Source organism: Chelonoidis abingdonii, chromosome 4 (assembly GCF_003597395.2).
Source record: "Chelonoidis abingdonii isolate Lonesome George chromosome 4, CheloAbing_2.0, whole genome shotgun sequence".
Taxonomy (NCBI): domain Eukaryota; kingdom Metazoa; phylum Chordata; order Testudines; family Testudinidae; genus Chelonoidis; species Chelonoidis abingdonii.
Window position 1 is genome coordinate 89,157,476 of NC_133772.1, and position 23,308 is coordinate 89,180,783.

At 40.3% G+C, this 23,308-nt stretch overlaps 1 protein-coding gene across 1 annotated transcript in view; it reads left to right on the forward strand.

The window, feature by feature from the left end:
- Positions 1 to 19,585, forward strand: part of LOC116832824 (cytosolic phospholipase A2 epsilon-like) — a 43,844-nt gene extending 24,259 nt beyond the window's left edge. Inside the window, exons 10-20 of the mRNA XM_032793890.1 lie at positions 3,652 to 3,689; positions 4,399 to 4,555; positions 5,298 to 5,434; positions 6,327 to 6,549; positions 9,285 to 9,399; positions 10,861 to 10,998; positions 13,041 to 13,148; positions 14,656 to 14,847; positions 15,702 to 15,868; positions 16,834 to 17,020; positions 19,347 to 19,585. Of these exons, the coding sequence (XP_032649781.1) occupies positions 3,652 to 3,689; positions 4,399 to 4,555; positions 5,298 to 5,434; positions 6,327 to 6,549; positions 9,285 to 9,399; positions 10,861 to 10,998; positions 13,041 to 13,148; positions 14,656 to 14,847; positions 15,702 to 15,868; positions 16,834 to 17,020; positions 19,347 to 19,585 (1,701 nt within the window). The remainder of the gene's footprint in view (positions 1 to 3,651; positions 3,690 to 4,398; positions 4,556 to 5,297; positions 5,435 to 6,326; positions 6,550 to 9,284; positions 9,400 to 10,860; positions 10,999 to 13,040; positions 13,149 to 14,655; positions 14,848 to 15,701; positions 15,869 to 16,833; positions 17,021 to 19,346) is intronic.
- Positions 19,586 to 23,308: the final 3,723 nt, after the last annotated feature.

Here is a 23,308-nt window from a genome sequence, read left to right on the forward strand (position 1 = left end):
CAGTCAGTTTATATGTTGTCGCATACACACACACACACATACACATGTTAAAAGAACATGAAGGTTGCAGAGTCAAGCTCTTGAAAGTTAGGAAATACCAAATTAAGATTGCCTGTATAACATCAGTTCGGTTCCCTTAAGCATATGCATTATAATATAGTTTTTAATTATATGACTACATGCTATTTTTTCCATAGGACCTTTGCCTCATTCAGCTCACAGGATGGGGATGGTGCTCATCTAATAAGCAGTTGTTCAATAGTTTGATATCTCCTCACTGTTAAATTTGACCTCAAGCCTTATTTACAGCCCACTATTCAAACCCTGCTCCACAGACAAAATTATTAATTTCCTCATGGGATTTTGTATGGTGCTCATCACCAAGGCTGTGAGTTTGTCATGGAAGTCATGGATTCCATGACTTTCCATGGCCTCTATGATTTCTGCAGTGGCTGGTGTGGTTGGCTCCAGAGCTCCCTAAGCAGCTTGGGCAGCCCCTGGGCGAGTCACACTGGCAACTACTGGGGCAGTCTCGGGCCACCACTCTTCCCAACCCCCGAGCAGCAGGAGGAGGAATTGAGGGGGGGGGGCATCAGGGCTGGGAGTTGGGGTAGAGGAAGGGGTGAGGGATCTGTGTATTGCTTACTTTGGGATGGCTCTCCGGAAGTGGCAATATCCCCTTCCCTCAGGTCCTAGTGCCATGTGCTGCCTCTGCATGCAGGCACTGCCCCCGCAGCTCCCATTGTCCACAGTTCTAGGAGCTTAGGGAGGGACATATTGCTGCTTCCGAGAAGCTGGGTACGGAGCCTGCCAGTCCCACTAACCTGCCCCCCAGCACCAGTAGGGGTTCTTGGCTGCTACCACCTGAACACTTACAGTGCCCCCGGACCTCCCCTCAGCATTCGTGGTGCCCCTGGACTTCCCCCAAGCACCTGAGGCCCCCCACACCCTCTGGGCCACCCCCCCCCTCCGAGCACCTGGGGCACCACCTGGGCTGCTGCCCCCCCAGCACTCGCAAGGTCTTAAGGTAGAACTCAATTCATGACCACCTGTGAAAATCTGGTTTAAATTAATTGCCCAGTATCCCTTAGGAATTCTGTAGAAGAGGCAGGGATTGAATCCAGTTTTTCAGGACAGCATTCAACTGTCTTAACCATGAGACCATTCCTTCTCTTCCTGTAATCCTCTGCATATCATTCACTACACACCTTCCAACTTCTGCAACAAATGAGACAGGGGTCCCACAGACAAGAGACTTCTTTACTATGCAACCCAGATGCATCCTCAGAACAGATCCATTCTGAGCACTGAATGAACCAGGGGTCCTGTGGGGAAAAATAGTATGTAATCAAAAATTAAAGACTGTATCATAATGTGGATGCACAAAAGGGCAAATTAAGGTTGCATCAGTAACCTTAATTGTGGCATTTCCTAACTTGTGAGTGCTTGACAGTGAAAACTTAATATTCTTTTAATGATTTTTTGTAATCGTAATTTCTGATGTTTTAAAAATGGCAAACTGAAAAACCAGAAATTCCATCATATGGCATTATATTGACACCCATATGGATTGTCATCAGAGCTGGAACTTTTACATTCACTGCCCAGACATCTGCCTCTTGAGCTAATGGAGTAACCGATAGCAGTAGTAGGTTGTCATTCTCTGCATGGAACAGCGCTGGAAGGGGATGTGACACATGCCCTTTGCTAGTGGGTTTCACAGATATTTGCTGACAGCAGAGGAATTTAGAGATTCAGGAATATTGGGTCCCATTCCAAGCTCTGGAGGTTAGCACATCTAGTGGTCAAAGATCCTTCTGTCCATTGCCACCAAGACTGATCCCTTCTCCTTCATCTCTTTCCACCTGTCCATGGCCTAGTCCTCTCTTTTCCACACTCTGTCTTCAAATTTCAATCCCAACCTCCTTGCCTAGCCAGTCACAGTCTTCACTCCAACTCTCAGTCCCCTTCTCCACCCACTCAGAGCTTCAATCCCAATCTTTCTGCAATCAGTCAGTCTGTGTCCCACCGCCTCCCAGTCTCCCCCCACTTCCAGTCCCAGTATCCTTCCCCAGTCAGTTCTAGTCTCACCCCCCTTTCAAATCCCGCTCTTTTCCTTTTTTACCTCCCTCACAGTTTTGAGTCCCAGTTTCACCCTGTCACCCCAGCTCCTTATCCCAATCTACTTTTGTTTTTCTTCTTGGTCTGGCTTTTGTTTCACAGAATTACAATTTAGTCAAATGTGGGTGGATTTTCATGGGAATAACAAATGACACATCCTTGACAGAAAGGCCAAATTTCAAGTCCCTGCTCTAAAGCATTGGGACACTGCAACTTCCAATGAAAATGTTGTAAGAATTTTTCTAATATGAACAAAAAAATTAATTTTTCCTTAAACTCATCCCTGGAAATGACTGAAACATGTTGTCTGAAACTTTCCAAAAATATTAATCCTGAGGCAGAAACCCAGCATTGAAAATTTTAGCCCAAACATTAAAGCCTGGCAAAGTTACAAACAATTGAAAATACAGGATCTATAGTAGGAGGTGTGGGCAACCTTAATAAAAGGTGGTGCTACCAGACTTTCCTATAATAGGAGAATTTCTTTGTGCTCTGTGCATCAGCCTAGTTCTGCTGGCTTCGGGGAAGGATTTACTTCCTTCTTCCACTCCTTTCTTTTTCATCAGTGAAGATGAGAAATGGAGTCCAAATTAAAACAACAACAACAAACCAGAGTGAAATCCATGCAAACATGTAGGATAAATGCATGTAAAAAATCAGTTTGCATTCAGAGGGTTGGAATCTCAGATGGTCTAAATTAGCATATTCTTATTGACCTCAATGGAACTATGCTGATTTATAGAAGCTGAAGCTCTGGCCCATTATTAACCCATGTCCGTGGCTAATTAGCCTGGGATTTAGAGCATAAGTTGGTATGCCATAGTTTAATTAAAGGTGGCAATTACTGGCTGAGGCCCTAAGTCTTTTAAACTGGTACAGGTGCCTGAAACATTGGAAACATTGAGTTAAAACATTAGACTGAGAATTAACTAGTGGTGTTAACTAGTAGAACTGTGTGAAATTTTTCAGATGAAACTTTTTTATGAAAAATACAGATTCGAGTTGATGAAGACTTTGCACAAATTTGTGTTGAATTTGCTGTGTTGTTTCAGTTGAACCCCCCCTAATAAATTACAAAAATTAAAAATCCTTTTTTGAAATTAAAGGCTTTTGATTTTTCAATTCAAAATAACTCTGTTTTGAAATTTACCTCAATTTTAGTTGTAAAAAAGATTTAAAACTTGAAAGTGAAACATTTTATTTTGTGTTGACTGAAACATTTAATTCAACCCCAAACCATTTTTAAAAACTTTTCATTTAGCCAAAAAATTGGAAAAAAAATTCATTTTGGGTCTATTTGAAACAATTCCCACACCATTTTTTTTGCATTGTTCAGTAAACCAAAAAATCAGTTATTTGCACAGCTCTAGTTTTGAGTGTGTCTATAACTATCTTTCTTGAATTATTTATGGTCAGGCTCTGTGGCTTCAGTGCTAATTGTGGAGCAGGTAAAACTCATATCGAGGCTGAGCGGACACACAAGCTTAAAAATATGATGGCTCTTTTAATTTTCCCATTCTCGATTTTCAGACCAGAACTTTTGATTTGCATGTGAAGACAAAAGAATGGTAAGAGAGTCCCAGTCTTTCTTTTGGATCTGTGTGGATGGGCCCCCGCAGAGCCCAACTGAAATCAACAGAGCTCTGTACAGGCATGGGGGTCTGTCAGTTGCAAGAGAAGGCCATTTGTTCTTTGGAAGTGGATAATGTCAGCAGAGCTCTTCTCTTTCCTTGCCAGGGAATACTGTCTTGCTGCAATTGTTTAGCAAAACATAATAATCTGTAACTGATTTCAACAGCAGATGAGAATATGTAATGAAACACAACACATTGCAAATAGGCTAATCATTTTAATGAAACTCTTTCATCAGATGCCATAGAAGCACCAGTCAAACTAGCAATTAGAAATCTGTACACACTTGCTGGTCTGGTGTCATTGCCCTTCCCACAGCCTTGTTCTTCTGTGGTACACAATTTAGGGCTCTATCCGGCAAGGGGCTGAGCTTTTTGGCACTGATCTAGCAAAGCACATAAACCCATGCTTAGCTTTAAACATGTTCCTAGTCCCATTGACCATTCATGGAATTAAATTTAAGCACATATTGCTTTCTCTTTCTCCTTTCTTACATTAGTCTGTCTATACAGAGGTGTTGGAATGTCTTTTCTGTAAACATATTCAAGGTTTTATATTTTTATATATATAAAAATATATATATAATATGGAGAGAGAGACTCGACTATAACAGGTTATAATTTGTGGGTTTTGCCTTGGCTTCAGGACTCAGGGCCTGTTTAACAGCTCAAGAAAACTAGATGTACGTTTAGGATTTGACCTGTGCACAGAGGAGCAGAATTTCCTGAAGAATCGGAAGAAGGTGGTTGCTGCTGCTCTGAAGAAGGTTCTTCGGCTAGAAGAGGATCTGAAGGACCATGAGGTAGCTGAGGCAGAAGAATCTCATGTCCTGTATTGCCCTAGATGAATGCTCAGCCTATTGGTACAAAAAGCCTGGTCCAAAGCCCATTGAAATCAATTGGGAGTCTTTCATGGTGTTTCAGTGGGAGTCACTGCTGGTGCTAGTGATGATGAGTGGTGTGTTGTTGGAGGGGGACTGAGGAAGTAGGGTGTGTCCGGTTTAGAAAGGCGATACCCAGGGGATCCTTCTTTCCGTTTTCCCCAGGCCAGGACAATAGGCACATGTGTTCTACCCCCTTCAGGGCCCCCATTCAACCCAGGAGTTGGGTGTTCCATGAGGAAGTCTTCTCTCCAGGTCCTGTTCAGGCCAAGGAGATCTCAAGTTTGACAAACTAATGTTCTAGTCTGGACTGGCTATTTCTATGTTGGCCTTCAGGTGAATACCCGGTTTAGGAGAATCCCAAAGCTGAATTTGATCCCAATTACCATACATATTTAAAAAAAACAACCCACTTTGACAATGGAAGACTCTGAACTTCACTGTATTCAGCAGCAAGGAGAGTATCAAACAATTTAGAATGAAGCATATGCAATGCTGCCCTTCTTGCATTATTTTGCTGTGCCAGAGTTTATGGGAATGCTGTAATCACTCACAGATCAGATTGATTTTTTGCTCACCTTTTGCTTATCTTTCTCCCTTTTAACCATTAATTCTCCTCAGTGTTGTTTGTCACTAACTTTCTGCTTTTGTGTGTGTTGAACAGGTGCCAGTTGTGGCTGTGACAACAACAGGAGGTGGGATAAGAGCTTTGACAGCCATGTATGGCAGCATTTTGGGTCTTCAGAAACTGAATGTTCTGGACTGTGTTTCATACATCACTGGCTCATCTGGCACAACATGGTAAGGAGGTCATTTTATAAGGTTTTATTTGATCCTTCTGTAAGCTTCCAGGGGAGAGAGAAGTGCTCAAGGAATGTATTATCTTGCTTGGAAATACATTACAGGGTTATGCCAGCATAGCTACAGCATCCTAGCCATTCAGCTACAGTCTCCGTAGACACAGCCTAAGGGTAAAATTTTCAAAGTTGCCAAAGTTTCATTTTAAAAAGTGATTTAGGCACTTGGGACCTTAAGTCTCATTGAAAATCAATGAGATTTAGGTTCCCATGTCACTTCTGAAAATGAGACTTAGGCTCCTATGTCACTTAGGTACTTCAGAACATTTTCACCTAACACCTAATTTTTTCTTATTTTCTAGCTAATAGTTCTTTTCCTGGCACTTAGATTTCAGCTGGCAAAAATAATGATCATTTTAGGTAATTTAACACCATTTGTGAATACCAGTGGGGAGTCATTGGATAGCATACAGTACAGTATGTATTCTGAATGGAGTGGAGTAAAAATTACCAAATGAAACAAGGAGCGTTTACCTGAGATTTGTGAACCTTTTCTCAATCCTGGCTAAGGTTTCAAGGAAACCTGTGCTGAGTTTTGACAGTGAACCTAGACTGAATTTTTTTGCGGTGGAGTGGAAACCATGTTGAAACTTGGAAGTCATGTGGATTTGCACAGCTTTGACTCCAAACCCAATGTTGTCAGATGAGTTTCCCTCTGAGCTTTGGAATCTGTTCATTTCTGAAACTCTAAACAAAACATAGGTGGTGTGAGTTAGCTTAAGTGAAGTGAATCTGAAAAAAGTTTGCAGGAAGCTTCCCCACATAGATCCCTTGAGTTTCACAGGCTCCTAATTCTAATTCACTGTTGTCTTTGACATGGTATTTTCTGTCCCCAGGACCATGACAAACTTGTATGAAGATGATGATTGGTCACATAAGGATCTAGGGGAGCTAATCATTGAAGCTCGGAAGCAAGCATCAAAATCCAAAATGAGTGCTTTTTCCTTGGAAAGTCTGAAGAATTATCATAGGGAGCTGAGTCAACGCACCCAAGCAGGATACAAGACATCTTTTATAGATCTCTGGGGGCTCATGATTGAATCCATGTTGAACGATGGGGTACTGTATACATCCCTCTTTTTACTACAAATTATGGTCTCTTTCTAAAAATTAGGAGAAAATTAAACCCTAGGAAGAGAGACCCATACAATATCTTTATAGATTTATTCACTCAAAGAAATTCCACTGGGTTGATGCAATATCTCATGCACAGAATAGGATCTTATGGATCACATGATCACGACAGTGAGATACAGAGTGAGTTACTAAATGTTGTGACTTAGTGAATAAATGAACAAACAGAAGAGAAACAAATCAAGGGCAATGAAACATGTATTGCATTTTCATGTATTTTCTCAACTGTTGTTTCAGGTTAATTATTTAGGACAGAGGTTCACAACCTGAAGGGTTGCAACCCTCTTGCCCTTCTCACAGAGTGAAATGGTAGAGGGGAACCTGGCTAGATCCTGACTAAATGAAAGGGGAATTCAGATGTGTGTGGGAAAGTTTTTGTTATGGAAAAGGGGTATCAATATGGAGAAGATTGAGAACCACTGATAAGCTAATATGGATTCTCCCCAATTTACGCAAGCATTCTGTTCCAGAACGCCTTGCGTAACTCGAATTTTGTGTAAGTCGGGAACATATAACTGACCATTATGCAAAAAAATAAAAAACAAAAACCTTTCTAGCTTACGGAACTCTTTCCATAAATGTGGATTTGCATAAATCGGGTTTGCGTAACCCGGGGAGCATCTGTAATCCAGAATATATTAGTAAATTAAAGAGATAAGGTGGGTGAGGTAATATCTTTTATTAGATTAGTGAGACAGTTAGCCAGAGCTCACTAACAGAAGTTGGTTCAATAAAACATATGATCTCACCCATCTTGTCTTTCAAATATCCCAGGATCGACACAGCCACAAAACTGCATATACTAGTAAATGTTCTGTAGCATATTTTGTAGAGAAATAACCAAATCTTAGTGTGGTGAAGCTCCCCTATAGCATCAGCTATTAAGTCTTTGTTGAGAACTGGAGACTGTCAATTTCTGTGGTGGTTATAAGGGGTGTGATTTAGTAAGGTGTATGTTAGTCAGGTACAACTGTATTAAAATACAATGCAGTCATTAAAAAATATATAGTGGATCTATTGTTCTGTCAGACCTTAAATTTACAGGACCTTTAAAATTGCTGTTCATCAGCTTGTGGCAGCTGTTTTGGATTTTATCTCAAGCAGGTGTTTCTGTGGCTAACTTTGAAAGTTATTGTAAGATGTGCACAAGCAAAGCTTGAAAAATCATAGTGTCTCAGTGGTATTGCCACACTAATGGTGAAAGAAGCCCTTTCAAATTTTATGGACAAAGCCAACCCCCTTTTTCATGTGACATTTTTCATTCTTATTCTCGGGCCAAAAGTTATTTTTTAAAATTTGATAAAATTCTGTTTCGCTGTTTTGAGAGCTCATTTAAAAAAAAATCATTTCAGATTTTTTTTTCCATCATAGATACTGTAGAACCTCAGAGTTACAAACACCTTGGAAATGGCAGTTGTTTGTAACTCTGAAATGTTTGTAACTGAACAAAACATTATGGTTGTTCTTTCAAAAGTTTACAACCAGACATTGACTTAATACAGGAGTTCTCAAACTGGGGGTCAGAATCCCCAGGGGGTCATGAGGTTATTACATGGGGGGTTGTGAACTGTCAACCTCCACCCCAAACCCCGCTCTGCATCCAGCATTTATAATGATGTTAAATATATTTAAAAGTGTTTTTAATTTAGAAGGGGGGTTGCGCTCAGAGGCTTGCTATGTGAAAAGGGATCACCAGTACAAAAGTTTGACTTAATACAGCTTTGAAACTTTACTATGCAGAAGAGAAGTGCTGCTATCCCTTTATTTCTTAGTAGTTTATGTTTCACACAATATTGTACTGTATTTGCTTTTTTATTTTTGTCTCTGGTGCTGCCTGATTTTGTACTTCCGGTTCCAAATGAGGCGTGTGGTTGACTGGTCAGTTCATAACTCCGGTGTTCATAACTCTGAGGTTCTACTGTAACTCAATATTGGCTTTTTCTAACCCCCCCGCCAAAAACTTTGGAATTAATATAGGAGGAGTGTCATTGACATGGTGGCTTGACAAAATCATATTTTAAAAAGATGCAAAGAATCCTGTGGCACCTTATAGACTAACAGACATTTTAGAACATGAGCTTTCATGGGTGAATACCCACTTCGTCAGATGCATGGCATCTTTTAAAAAGATGACATTCAAATATAGGAGAACAGCAGAAATAGCATTGTCTATCCTATTTTTTGCACAATACATGGAAATGCAATGCAAAAGGATATACTGTGTAGTCTGCAAATTCTAGTATCACACACTGAAATAGAATGTAGACTGGTTAATAGGATCCATCTTAACCAAGACCACTCAGAGGCCTCTGACTTCTACTCAGATCTCTCTTCCTGCGAGTGAAGTACATAGAGGAGAACCTAGCAGGGAATTCAGACATTTCAGTGATTTCCAAACTCAGATGTTGTGGTAGTGCAATGATTAGTGTAGAAAGCACCTCCATCAGTACATGGAACTATATCCTTATCTAGGTGTTAAGTTGTTGTCTTGTGTGTTATGTTGTTGATCTGACCTGAGGGAGGAGTGGGGGTTAGCAGAAAGTTCAGTCCTGTCAGCGTGTGCTGGAGTTGGTACCTGCAGTTTCTATAAGCAAGTATTATAGTAGGTTCCTGTGTCATTGCTGTTGTTTCTCAGTTAACAATTTTTTCTTCAAAAACAGAAAGATGAACATAAACTCTCAGATCAGCAAAAGGCAGTGAATTGGGGTCAGAACCCACTGCCCATCTACCTGGCTCTCAATGTCAAGGACAACGTTACCACTAAAGATTTTAGAGGTAATGATTATATTTCAGAATTACAGCTGAGTTTAAATCTAAAAAGGTCCTACTTAGGCTTGGACAAACCAATCAGATAACACAGGAACCTTCCAAACTTCCACCTTGTGACTGAAACAATCCTATTAGGAGGGTTGACAAAGTTTGCATACTTTAACATACATATGTTATTGGATTTCCGTGCACATCTACACTGGGATCTAGCCAGGGCCTGAAGTTGAGTGTGCAGGATTATGGTGAAATAGGCTGTTCTCCCAGTATTCCTCCATCAGCCTGATTGGAAGCAGGGATTGTGGAAATCTTGTAAGAGCCCATTCTCATGAGATTTCCAGACACATCTTGGAGACCTTAGAGGTCTGGATATTCAGTTAAGTATCTAAACTTATAGGCCCTTAAAGAAACTTCTCTGAACCTTTTGGAGATCACCCGTCACTAGTTCAGTGCTTCTTTTGCATGACAAATCAAAAGGAATAGAAGTCATAGCATCCTGGTCTCCTTTTCATTGGAGGAATGAACCCTTTCATTGATGAAAAGGAAGTTGAATCTATGTTCTCTTTCAGACCCAATATTGCTCCATCAATGAATCGGAAAGGGACAGGAAGTGGAAAACAAAGTGGTGTTACACTATTCTCGGTCTGCATTTGACACACTCACAATTCTGATTTAGAGGGTGTACATGGGATTGAAATGATGCATAGACCTCTTACTGGCCCTTGCCTGGGGACAAATATCACTCTGTATATATCTCTTACATTTACTTGGTACAGGAGTGTTCTGACCATTGCCAGATTAATTGTAAATATACTTTTTACTCATTTGAAATAAAATGTTTATATCCACAGAGCACTAATCCCATTCCACTGAGAGTTCCCATCCATTCTCTTTGCAAGGGTGGCTATGCCCCAGGAGATGCTCACCAGTTTTTGCAAAGCTGCCCACTTTTAGGTCCTGTCAGGGGGAGTTACTTGAATTGTCATTTGGGGCTGCATGGGAGCCCTGTCACTATAGGTTGCCATGGGGACATGCTGACTCATTACTCCTCCCCATTGCTCCTAGCCATGTCCCTCTTCTGCTACTTTGGTTAATTAGCTTCAGGCTCCACTGTGAAGGGGTTTAAGGTTCTTTGAGCTGCCACAACTCCCAGACGGGGTGGACCTTGTGCATCTGGTGACAAAGCTCATGTAAACTGAAAATGAATTAAGGCCACTGTCTGGCCCATTTTGAGGACAGAACTACCCTCTCCATTTGTTAAGTCCTAAGTCACCCTCCATGTCCTTCAGTGGCACTCATAGTAAATAAAAATGGCTAGTTACGAACAATGGTGGTTCCTATAACATAGTTCACCTTGATAAAGCTGAAGCTCAGAAGGTTTATTCTACTTTTCACTCTCTTTACCTGCTGGCTAACACCATGTCTAGTTACCCACTGCAGTTAAATAGGTTTTTATGGCTCTGTTTGCAGAGTGGGTGGAGTTCACCCCCTATGAGGTGGGATTCCTGAAATATGGCGCCTTTATTCGTGCGGAGGATTTTGGAAGTGAGTTCTTCATGGGCCGGCTGATGAAGAAGCTCCCAGAATCTCGGATCTGCTTCATGCAAGGTGTCTTATTCGCTTGGGAAAGTCTTTACCTAATAAGAACACTAATAGCAATGGAAACCAGTGCCTGGCAAGCCACTGTTCTGTGACTGGCTGTAGTGGTGCAGTATTAATTGCAGAAAATGTTTCTATATCTTAATGAGCAGCAGATTAAGTTAAATGTGATTCTAAATCTCCCCAAGTGTTCTAAACAGTTGCTCTTGGTTTCTTTTTCTTGTGATTCCAAATGATAGATTCAGAGCAGATACGAGATTTTATACACCTTTAACACCTGAGTTTGCAGAAAACATCACACACTTTTATATTCCAAATCTCTGCAGTTCAGCCCCTTAGGGCATAATTCTCTATTGTTAATTTATAACCCTGAGGAATACAGCACGATAACATTGAAAATTTAGCCCAATAAATAGCAGCATGTCTTAGACCAGTAGTAATGTCTTTCATTCATACTGCATGCCAACATTTCTTCAAGGATTTAAAGAATAGTTACATGAATAAACAATATATAGTAGCAAACGGGGGGTTATGAAAGAAGCTGGAGAAGCAAAGTATAAAAGAAAAATATATATCCACAGAAACTTGAAAAAAGAAAGAGAACAAATAGAAATATGGAAAGTCTGCTATCTTCTGGTAGTTAGAGAGATAAGAACTAGAGCACCTCAGAATTTTTTTTGACAAATTGTTTTCATTGAATAACACTGATTTGTCCAAACTGAAACTGTGACACAGGGTCAGTTTTGACAAATTTCCTGACTTAATGAAAAAAAAAAAGTTGGAAATTGTCAAAATGGGAAAGTATATTGTTGTTTTTTTAAACAAAAAATGTTGGTTTTCTGCTTCAAAATGATTTTTGTTTTGAAATGTAATCTAATTAGATGGGGGAAGGGGTCTAATAAAAGAAAAAAGTTGAAACCAAAATGCAAAATTTCAAAATTATCAAACCAAAATATTTCAATTGACCTGAAGTGGTGGAAAAATTGGAATTTTGATTTGCAAATATTTTTGAGATTTTTGACTTTCAGAAATGGTGGTGGGGGGAAATGTGAACTCTCAAAAATATTTGTGGGATGGGAAAACTGTGTCCCACCCACCTCTAATGATAACCTCTATGACTGGTTCCCTGAATTCTTGCTGATTAGAGAGAGTTTTCATTTGAATTTTTTTGATTAAAATGCCTTTTTATTAAAACAAAGACTTTTGAAAAAGGTCATTTATTTATTTTTAATTTTCTGGGTTTTTATCAAACTAAATATTTTGAACTGTGTTCCCTCCCAGTTTTCCACCCTTCCATTCCTGTTTGCTACTGAATGCAGTAGAATGAATGATATCTAGGGTTCTGTCTCACCCCACACACTTTTTTCATTTCTTTTCTATGTTTCCTTTGGCCACTCTGTAACTTTTCAAGACTTTTTCCACTTTGGAAAAGTTTCAGAGTGGCAAAAGGAAAAAAACAAAATAAGTTGGGAATGGGGGAGCCTGACTTTGGAGATTTTTTATTCTACTGTATTCAGTGACAAAAAGGGAAGGGAAAAAAAGAGAAAGGAGACAAATTTTGTCAAAGACATATTTCAGGGGAAAAGAAAAACAAATTGTTCCAGGTCAAACCCTAGGAAATGGAAACAACTTTGAAATGTCCTGTGAAGTTTTTACCATTTTTGAACCATCTCTCATTGAAATACAGAGTTCCAACAGCTGAGGAGCAAAAGCTGGATTGAGGAACGTGCCAATATTTGGATCTAGGCGATAGTCCAATTTTGGAGGTCTCTTATTTTGATAATTTACGGTGATTATAAATATGGGTGCAAATCAGCATTGCAAATTTAATTCATATAAGATCTGCAGATGTTGTACCCTCAGGAGAGACTTGCTTTACTTCCTTCTTTTCCTGCTCCAGAAATCTAGTTGTAGAAGCCCGGGCTATATGTTGAAATTAGAAAGAAACGTGAAACAGATTAGTGGGGAGGGGCAAAAGGTTGTGTTCACTACAAATGCATCAGTCTTTACTTGGACTCATATGTTGCTATTAAATCTCTTCCTCTTGATAGGAATGTGGAGTAGTGTATTTTCCAAGAATCTCTTGGATGCATGGCATGCAGCTGACAATTCAGAGGACTTCTGGCACAGATGGACCCAAGACAGAGTGACTGAAATAGGTAAATCTGGCTTTTCCGTCCATTTTGTTTTGATTGCTCCTGTATGCTCATCTGATGTGAGAACTATACCCACATTGGCAGTGCACTCATTCTCAGGATCAGGGCAGGACCAGGAAAGGTAAGCAGTGCCTGGTGTTGCACTCTCTTTGTTGATCTTGGAGCAGCAATATTAAGATATTCTTTAGGTGAGGGAGAGTTGCCATAGTGCAGGGCCTAATGAAAAGGAGCTGATTTAAAAATGAGGTAGTCTCAAGATGTTGTCTCGTAAGGACTGGGACGAAGAATTTCCTCTAATGAACTTAGTGTTCATGCAGGAAAGCACTTAGTGTTGCTTCCCACATAAAGCATATTTTGCCTGTGTTCTGGAATCTCTGCTAGCTCCTCAGTTTTTTTCCAGGTGCAATTCAAAATTTGCTTTTTACACTAAACATTTTCCCTGGACTGTGTTGGACACTACCTTATTCCTTGTGTGAAACAGCAGCAACTAAGGTCAGCTGGACTGCACAAGCTAACATCTTTGGGTGTAAATGAGTGGGGCTGATAGCAGGGCATTTTCAATGAGGGGTCTTTGACTCTACAATTTGCCTTCCCTTTTCTCTGCATTTGCTGGCTTTGAGGTGACGTTACAAAGGCAGTCTATTTCTCCAGTTTTCCTAAGCTAGGTCTTATGCTAGGGAATTATGTTGTTATAACTATGTTGTTCATGAGTATATGAAATCCACCCTTGAGCGATCCAATTAAACTGACATGACCCCCTGGTGAAGACAGTGCTATGCAGACAGGAGGGCTTCTCCTGTTGACATAGCTACTACCTCTTGTGAAGGTGGAGGTGAAGTACCTATGCCAATAGGAGAACATTTCCCGTTGGTGTTGGTGGTGTCTTCACTGAAGTGCTACAGCTGCGCTGGTCCAGTATTTTAAGTGTAGACTTGCCCTTAGTGTTGGGGTGCTGTGGGAGTAAGTAGAGCAGGGGAGGGAAACGTTAGTTTTGCTGGGTCCAGGAAACAATTAATATGGGCTTTAGGCCTACTGGATTTGAATGTTGTTTTATTTTTTGTAATGTATACGTATGTATTTTATTTGGCCCTTTACAAATGAGCCCTTCAACAGTTTTGAGTGCATGTATCCAATATACCACACAGGCAGTGAAACTGTGTCACAAATGGTCTTTAGAAAACCCAGATCAAGAGAGATGAAATAATCTGGGCCAGTTCTTCCAATTACTTCCCCCAAGGAAAAGAATATCATGACAATGTTGTCTAATTTGAATCTCAGCCCTCATTCTCAAGGTGCATTAAGGTCCTGATCTAAAGCCCATTGTTGTCTGTTGAAAGACTCCCATTGACTTCAGCGGGCTTTGAATCCAGACTGTAGGTGCATGTTTAGAAAATTATATAAATAATAAATTATTATTATTACTACTATTGCAGAAGACTATTCCACACCTCCCCCTCCACCTGCCGCTACTGTATGGATAATTTATGGTATTTCTACCACCTTTCTTCAGAGGAAGAGCCTGATCTACCTGAGAGGCCACATGAGATGGCTACTTGCATGTACACTCCTGCAGGAGGCATTTCCAATGCACTTCGAGATATTTTAACGGATCGCCCAGCAGTATCAAAATACCACAGTTTCTTAAGGGGTTTCCAGATGCACAATGAGTACACACAGCATGAGCAGTTTTCTAAATGGAAAGGTATAGTACTGCCACTCAGTTCTGAGTGGCTTCCTTTGAGATAATTTGAGGGTCTGGAATTTAGTGAGGGAAACTTGTATGTCTTGGAGAGAACCGAATGGGCTTTATGTTTAACTCATGCATCCTGAATAGGACAGGGAGAATGAATTAGCTTCATTTTTTTAATCCATTCTCCCCAAATTGCAAAACTTGAAGCTAATTTTTAACAGAACTATTTGATTCATCTGTTGAACTGTTTGGAGCTGAAAGTGCTTAGTAGAATTGCTTTAGTGGGACCCTACTCATTTTGCTGTAGGTCACATGGAAAAGCTCTCTCAGGTTTGGCATGATTCATAGATTTTGATGAACAGACAGAAGAGACTGAATGGATGGTCAGAAGAAATGTCTTCTCAACCTAGGAGAGGCTGCCTACTAGAGCCAGAACCTGGGGTGAAGTAATAGGAGGATGCCAGAAATGGAATGACCATCTATATCCGAGAGGACCCATGTCAAGGCATGGATTCTCAGCCTGAGGGTCATGGCTGTCCGGGGGAAATGAGAAAGGGAGTTCCATAGCTCCAGCTAGATTTTAACAACTTTCCTTTTCTTTATGCCTAGATAAAAAAGGGTCCCCAAATGATGGAGGTGGGGTCCTGAAACTCTCCCCTCTTGTGACATGGCGTCACAGTGCAAAAAATGTTGAGAACCACTGCTGTGCGGCATGGGCAAGCTATAGTGGTATAGCTGTCACAAAATTGTGCATGCCTTGGGCAGGAGGGAAGCTGTACTTCTCTTTTCTGTCTGACCCTTGAAATTCAAGAGGTAGCAGATCTGCTCCTGCAATGGTTCATTTATAAGAAATACTTACCTTTCAGACACTATGCTAGACTCTTTGCCTAATCAACTGAGACACACTGCAGAGCATCTGGAGCTGGTAGATACTGCATTCTTTTTTGATACCAGTTACCCACCACTTATGAGACCAGAGAGGAAAGTGGATGTCATCCTGCATTTAAACTACAGTGGAGGATCACAGACAATGGTAAGAGCGGTCAGCTTCTTCTTTGTTTTCTTCAGTAATGGCCAGCTGTCTGTAAGTCTTTATTAGCCAGTGTTAGTAACTTCCTACTTTTAAATATTAGAAAAGAAAGATGATTCCAGAGGAAAAATCTTGATCTAATTTGAACCACTTTGTAGATAGTGGCATGTATCCCTGTTTTGGGAACAATGGTCTATGTGCTATATTTAATTAAAACATTGTGTGGCGTGGCACTAAGCAGTAGTAATGGTTGAGATGCCACTTCCATTAGAAACCTGTCCCATATCTTAAGGAACAAATTCAACTTTCTGACAGTCATTAGGGTTTGAAAGTTCATTTTCAGTCCACGTGTGATTGAAAAAAAAGTTTGATAAAATTTTATTTGGTCTTTTTTTATTTATTTACTTCCCGAGTTATCCAAGTGTGATTTAATGAATGAAAAATTCTTCACATGCTTATTGGTGTTCTCATTTAAATGTCAGGCTTGTTTTATGAGAACCGCTCACTAGATTTCAGTGCGTTAGAGTCAGATTTTGACTGAGACTCCTGCTTCTGACGCAAACTCGAAAACGGAATCTAAACCAGATCTGCAGGCCACCTCTCTGACCCCTCTATATTTAAATGCAGACATTATCTTCGGTAACACCATTCTTGCCTTTGAATTCTTACTGTGTTGTTCCCAGTCAAATTCCTGTTTTAGAACTCTCTTGGCCACTTGTGTCTTTAAATTAATAGTATAATTTTGAATTGTCTTTACAATCTGTACTAAGTGTTTTCCTGTTTTGTGCAGTAAGATTATTTTTGGACAGCCCTCCAAGGAACAAAGTAAAGTGTATTGTCAGCAACCCTTTTAATGTAACCCATGTGTCTCCAGTCGCTTGCATTCCTGCTGGCATCCCAGTACAATCCCATCTTGACTTTTATCTATTTGTTGGTTCTAATGTTTGTACCGTTCTATGATGACCTAGCCTCTGGACCGGGCCTCCACGTACTTCTCAGAGCAAGGAATCCCATTTCCTAAGCCTGTGTTGAATGAGGAAGAAAGGAAGAATCTAAAGGAGTGTTATATATTTGAAGATGCAGAGAACCCAGGTGCTCCCATACTGCTTTATTTCCCACTTGTGAACGACAGCTTCCAAAGATACATAGCACCTGGTAAGTAAACAGCAGTGAGTCATTGCATTACAGTCAGCATGAGCAGCCTGCCCACTCTCTAGAGTTTTGTGTTTTATTTCACACCAATGAACATTTCTCTTGTCTGGGTCCCGTTTTCTACTTTCAACATGACTGACTTCTAAATGACCACTTTCAGCCAGTAATATCACTCATTTATAGAGTTTGGGCAAAAATTTTCATTTTTCTGGCAATTCCCAAAAGCTTGAAAATAAAAATTTGTTTTGGATTCAGCCAAAATCAATTTTTTTTCAAAATTTGTGACACATTGAAAAGTTTTTTTTTTAAATTCAAGCTGAATGAAATGTTTCATCTGAAATGAAATGTTTTGTTTCAATTTCAAGCTTTTTTTCATTTTTAAATTTTAAAAAGTGAAAATAAAGGACATTTAAAATAAAATCGGTTTTGAATCAAAAAATCAAAATGTTTCAGTTCAAAAATATCAAATCCTTTTCTCCAATATGAACATTTCAGAGAATTTTATGCGAATTCATGGAACGTTTCCATGTTGCAGAGTCTGAATTTTTCACTGAAAAAAAGATTCTGTTTGAAAAATTTCACCCAACTCTACTCATTTGTTCCATATGACAACTCTTATTTTAGTCTCACATTTACCTCGATCTGACTCAAACTTGGTGTTATCTCAGCAAGTATTAGTGTCGATTAATCAAGACCACAAAAGTTTAACACTGAAGTTATAGAAAACCTTCAGTTTAATAAAGGTTCAGACACCTTTACAATATTTTTTTATTCCATGACTTTTGTTTTTAGGCCTTTGTTGAACAATTTGGAAGGCCAGCACAAATTATTTTCTTGGATGGCTGAGAGCTAGTCTTTCAGTATAAATCATGTGTTCAACATGTAAGTTACTTGAGGCAGCTGTGGGAAAAGGTGAGGCATTTGAGGTTGTAATTCTCTCCATATATTGGTGTTGCTCAGCTTTACATAACCTTTTTCATCAGATTTGGGTACTGCAGTTTTCTTGTTTTTCCAGGGTTTACCTCAGACAGGGATCTGGATAAGAAGGAGGTGAAACTGATTAGCAGACTTTGCAATACATTCAAGAAGCAGAGCAGAATTTCAAAGCAAATTCAGAATCATTAGACTTGATTAAGCATTTGAAAAGAATTTTTTGTTCACCTTGCTGTATAACTGGTATTAAGTGTCAATTGATGACATAGAAAACAATTGTACACCTTCACAATTTTTCCCCTGAAATAAAATTCTGTTCCTCTACTAATCTCCACTGCTCCTTCTATTGGCCACAACGATTCACAGTTTCAGGATACTTTTGGACCATCATCTACCCATGTATTATGAGGGAATAGTGGTAACTGTGTCATGTTGAAAAAGGATATGTTAATCATATGAATGTGGGTATGTGCCATTATTTTTTGTGTCTGTAGTTAGCTAAGATGACTTGGCCTTTCTCTGATGATATGGAGTCCTTCACCACCATTCATGACTTTGTCACTTTCTGCTCAGTCTAATGCACTGTGCTGTGCTTGGGGATACTTTGCAGACCACTCAAAAGCTTCAGTGAGTACAAAATGTAGTGGGCCATCTGCTCAGTGGAGTGAGCTCACATGAGCACATTATACTTGTGGTCTGTGAATTGTACTGACTTCCTGTGCACGAAATTCAAGGTGTGGGGTTTCATTTATAAAACATTGAGAACTTTAGGATCTAGCTATGGGTTCTACACACAACTGAGGTCTGGAGGAAAAGTGTTCCTTGTTGACATCTTCCAAAGTCCAAGTTTTACAGCCTTTAGAGTACAGCGCAAAGCATATCTTTTAAGTTGAGCAGTTGTTTGATTTCAGGTGATTGTTGGGAAGGTTTTTCTGATGGGGTGAAGCAGACATGGGAGGAGGCTGCTTGTACTTTATACTGTGGGCCATTTGAGAAGGTGGTTGTTTATGTTGCAAAACTACTGGATGAATCACAGTTTTTTCTTTTTATGATCATTTCTGGAGATACCAGTTTTCTACTTCTTCCTGTTCTCAACACCCGTTTTATTTTTTCCTCACTGTCACTGAAACCTCTTCCTCTCTAGACTGGGTGGTAGACATGCAGTCCTCTGTAAAACCCCTATAAATGACTTTCCATGGACTGGACAGTAAGAGGTGCTGGCAGCAATGCAGTCTTCTTCATCCTCACTGATGTTCCAGAGATCAAAGTACTGGATTGGCAATTAAATCTGTCAGCACCCTCTGGGCTGTTCTTGACACAGTGTATTAGATGGATATATACCATAAGGTATAACAGGGTAGTGAAACCCATTGTTTCTGTTTTTTTCATTCCCCAGGTGTGGAACGCAGTGCATCAGAAATAGAACTGGGCAAAGTTGATGTCTCCAGTTTCTATTCCCCATATTCTACAAGGGAGGTCTCACTGAAGGCACAAGATTTCAACAAGCTGCTGAAACTAACTAATTACAACATCCAGAATAATGAAAACTTGATTCTTCAGGCCTTGCATGCAGCTGTGAGGCAGAGAAAACAATCTCAGACCCAATCCTCATCCCAAGAACAGTCATCCTCCTGAAGGAAATCTTTCCTGAAACCCCTCTTCTGGCCTTCAGACAACCCCCCAATCTCTCCCAGATCATCATCATCAGAGACAAGGACACACTAACTCAAAGCGGCATCAGACCCTGCCAGAACAACAGATGGAAAACCTGCAGACCTATCTCCTCTGCTACAATGATCAACACCCCACTCAACACTTCTTTCAGGATCCATGGGTTCTACACATGCCTATTGCAACATGTCATGTACCTCATCCAGTGCACTAAATGCCCCAATAACAACTATGTGGGTGAAACCAGACAATCACCAGACATTTGAATGAGCTCACACAGACAAATGATAAAGACAAAAATACCCTATCACCTGTGGTGAACACTTTTTCACAAAGCCATCACTCCATATCTGATCTCTCAGCCCTCATCCACAAAGGAAACATGCACAATTCCTTTGAAATATGAGCCTGGGAGCTTAAATTCATAACTTTGCTAGACAGTAAAAGTCATGGGCTGAACAGAGATACTGGATTTATGGCTTATTACAACAATCTATAACTCACTATCCCTCCCCCCCCTCCATCTTTCCCCCACCTTTTCCCCCTCTGACTGCTAAGGTGCTAACAGGCTACTTTACCTTGAACGATCCCTTGAAATATGTGCCAACGACTTATGCTAACAATCTGTTCCGCCTTGTATTTAGCTGTGATACTAAGGGCTTGGCTACGTTTGCAAGTCACAGTGCAATAAAGGAGCCCCGCGTGCCCTAGCTCACTCCCTGTCCACACTGGCAAGGCCTGTAGAGCGCTCTGTCTCCACAGCTACAGTGCTGCTGGTACTCCACCTCGGCAAGAAGAATAATGTTTGCTGTGCCTTGGCTACAATGTAAGGACATCAGTGTGAACAAGGTGTTGAGTTACCGCATTCTGATCGGCCTCCGGAAATGTTCTATAATCCCCTTAAGTCAAGTGGCCACTCTTGTCATTGTTTTGAACTCCTGTAGGAATGCGGAAATGTCCTTTCAAAGCTCCATTTCTGACAGCCGGCACACAAGCCATTAGTGTGGACTGCTGTGTGTGAGAGTCAGAGGCAGGAGGTCTGCTGCTGTCTGAACTTACAAGACAGCATGCTGACATGCTCTCAGCCCCCCAAAAATCCACTCTCTCTCCTGCACAAACACACAAGACACTCCCTGTCACACTCCACCCCCCCTCCCCCACATTTGAAGAGCACATTGCAGTCACTTGCATGCTGGAATAGCTGCCCATAATGCACCACTCCCAATGCCGCTGCAAGTGCCGCAAATATGGCCACGCCAGTGCGCACGTGGCTGTCAGTGTGGACAGACTGCAGCGCTTTCCCTACTGCACTCTCTGAAGGCAGGTTTAACTCACAGCGCTCTACATCTGCAAGTGTAGCCATGCCCTAAGAACGTTTCCCAGATGTGAAGAAGAGCTCTGTATAAGCTTGAAAACTTGTCTCTCAGAAGTCAGTCCAGTAAAAAATATTACCTCACTCACCTTGTTGCTCTAATCCTCCTGAATGCTCTATCTTCTACCACTTGGGAGTGACTAAAGATTTATTATGTTTGGCCAGACCAGTAGATGTTTAACCTGGGATGCTTTGGTGGATTCTGATTCATTCCAATTAGGTAGCCATCCCAGGAAATAAAGTTAATTGAGTCATGACCTAGGTATTTGTTTTAAATAAAGGACAGTTCATAGTATTTTATGAAATATTATACATAATATACACATTTAAAAGCCATAATAAAAAATGACAGCACAGTAAACAAGCATGGAAATAATCTTTTAAAACCTCAGTAATTTTGGTTTAAGTCAAGAATGTCTGCTCTGTGAATTGACTCTCTGTCTAATAGTTTTACCCACACACTGACTAGTCTACTTTTCTGGCTCCATTTCACTGCTGGGGAGAAAATGCAAAGATACTGCTGAGTGCTTAGGGCAATCAGTGGATCTCCTCCTCATCTATCTGTTTATTTTCAGCATCTGTTCTCTTTAGAGTGCCTAGTACCTTTTCATCCGTAAAACCTCCTGTTGTTTCATTGGCATCCATGTTAACAAAAATCCATTAAATCCTTGCCACTCATAAGAGGATCATATGACATTATTGATTAAAGTCATTTCTTTTGGTTTTGTTCTCACTATCACATGAATTAAATAATATCTAGCCGTTTAAAAACAGCTCAATCACGTGTATTCTTTCATGAATTGCTATGCTCAATGTAGCATAGAGTATCAAGAAGATTCACTTTCTTCACGGTTTCATCAGCATTAACACGTTGCCTTTCACCTGTTGTTTTTATAAATGTTTTGTTTGATGGTGGCCTTTAAATTTATAATTATGCCCAAACTTATTAGTCAGACGAGTCTTGTGATGTTTGAAGAAGACCATCAGCCTCCAATAGTGTCTCTTTTTTCCTGTTCATGTGGGTGTGAGCTGAAGTTATCCACCCAAAGTGAAATTTGATCAACCTCATCTTAGCTCTTGTTCAACACAGGGAGCAAAGCAGGAATCTTATGGCAACAGCTAGTATGTGTTCATATACTTCAAGATCATATTTTAATACATATAGACAAGAGGGGAAAGGAGTAAAATACCAGTATGCTGTGGACTGCACTGGAGGGGTTAGCTGCTATACAATCACATAATATCAAACACAGCTATTTGGTGCACTGGTATATATTTAAATTACAGCGTAGTAATTATGCTGTCCTATATGCTACTGACTAGCTGATGATCCAGTAAACTGACACAGAGCATGTGCAATGAAACAGCTGAGGAGACTTCTGTAAAATAAAAGCAGGGCCAATTAATTTTCATAACGCTGTCAAAACGATGTTTTAAACTGTGATCACAACTAAACTGCATTTAGCAAAGAACAATTGAGTCGCTACCCTTCCTGTGAGTACATTAAATGATGTGTGTGTAAGCGTGAAATAGGAGATGACCCACACTTGAAAAATCAAAAAGCAGCTATAATGACACACATGAATCTGACTTATACATGAGATCATTTATCTACCTCTATAAACACCGATGTATTATTCACAAGCAACAAAAGCGCATCAAGAAAAGAAGGTACTAATAATGAAACATTACATACTGATGCATACATCTAGTGTACAATGAACTCTGATTAAAAGATAATTGTAACCAAAATATGAATGTGATGGACATTAAATTGCATGCCACGTACCATGAGGCTGCAACCTCCACCAAGATGGCAACAATCCAACAGACAGCAACTCACGCATTTTCCTGCAGTTCCACATTATGCTTTTCCTGGCCTTTGCTGACTGGCCCCTCCTATTCAGATGATAGGCTAATTTATCCAATCCTAACTCCAGCCTCCTCTTTCCCAGACTGGGTCCTTGCTCCCCGTCTCCATCTTCCTACTCACAGCACAAGGTTCCTGACTTATTTCATTGGTAAAGCTTTCTGACAGGCTGTGAAGAAGATTATCCTGGACTCAGACTGGAAGGCTCAGCCTTGAAGCTGCAACTGCTTAGGCTCCTGCCAGGGAAAAGGTAATAAAGGTGTTTTCAGGTTAACAATTAATAGATTTTTAAGGCTGGAAGGATCATTAGATACTCTAGTCTGACCTCATGCATAACACAGGCCATTACATTTCATCCATTTACTCCTCTGTTGAGCCCACTAATTTGTTTCTTTTTGTGGACTGGGGAATGGCATGGTGTCGTGCATGGTGCCTCATGCAGTGG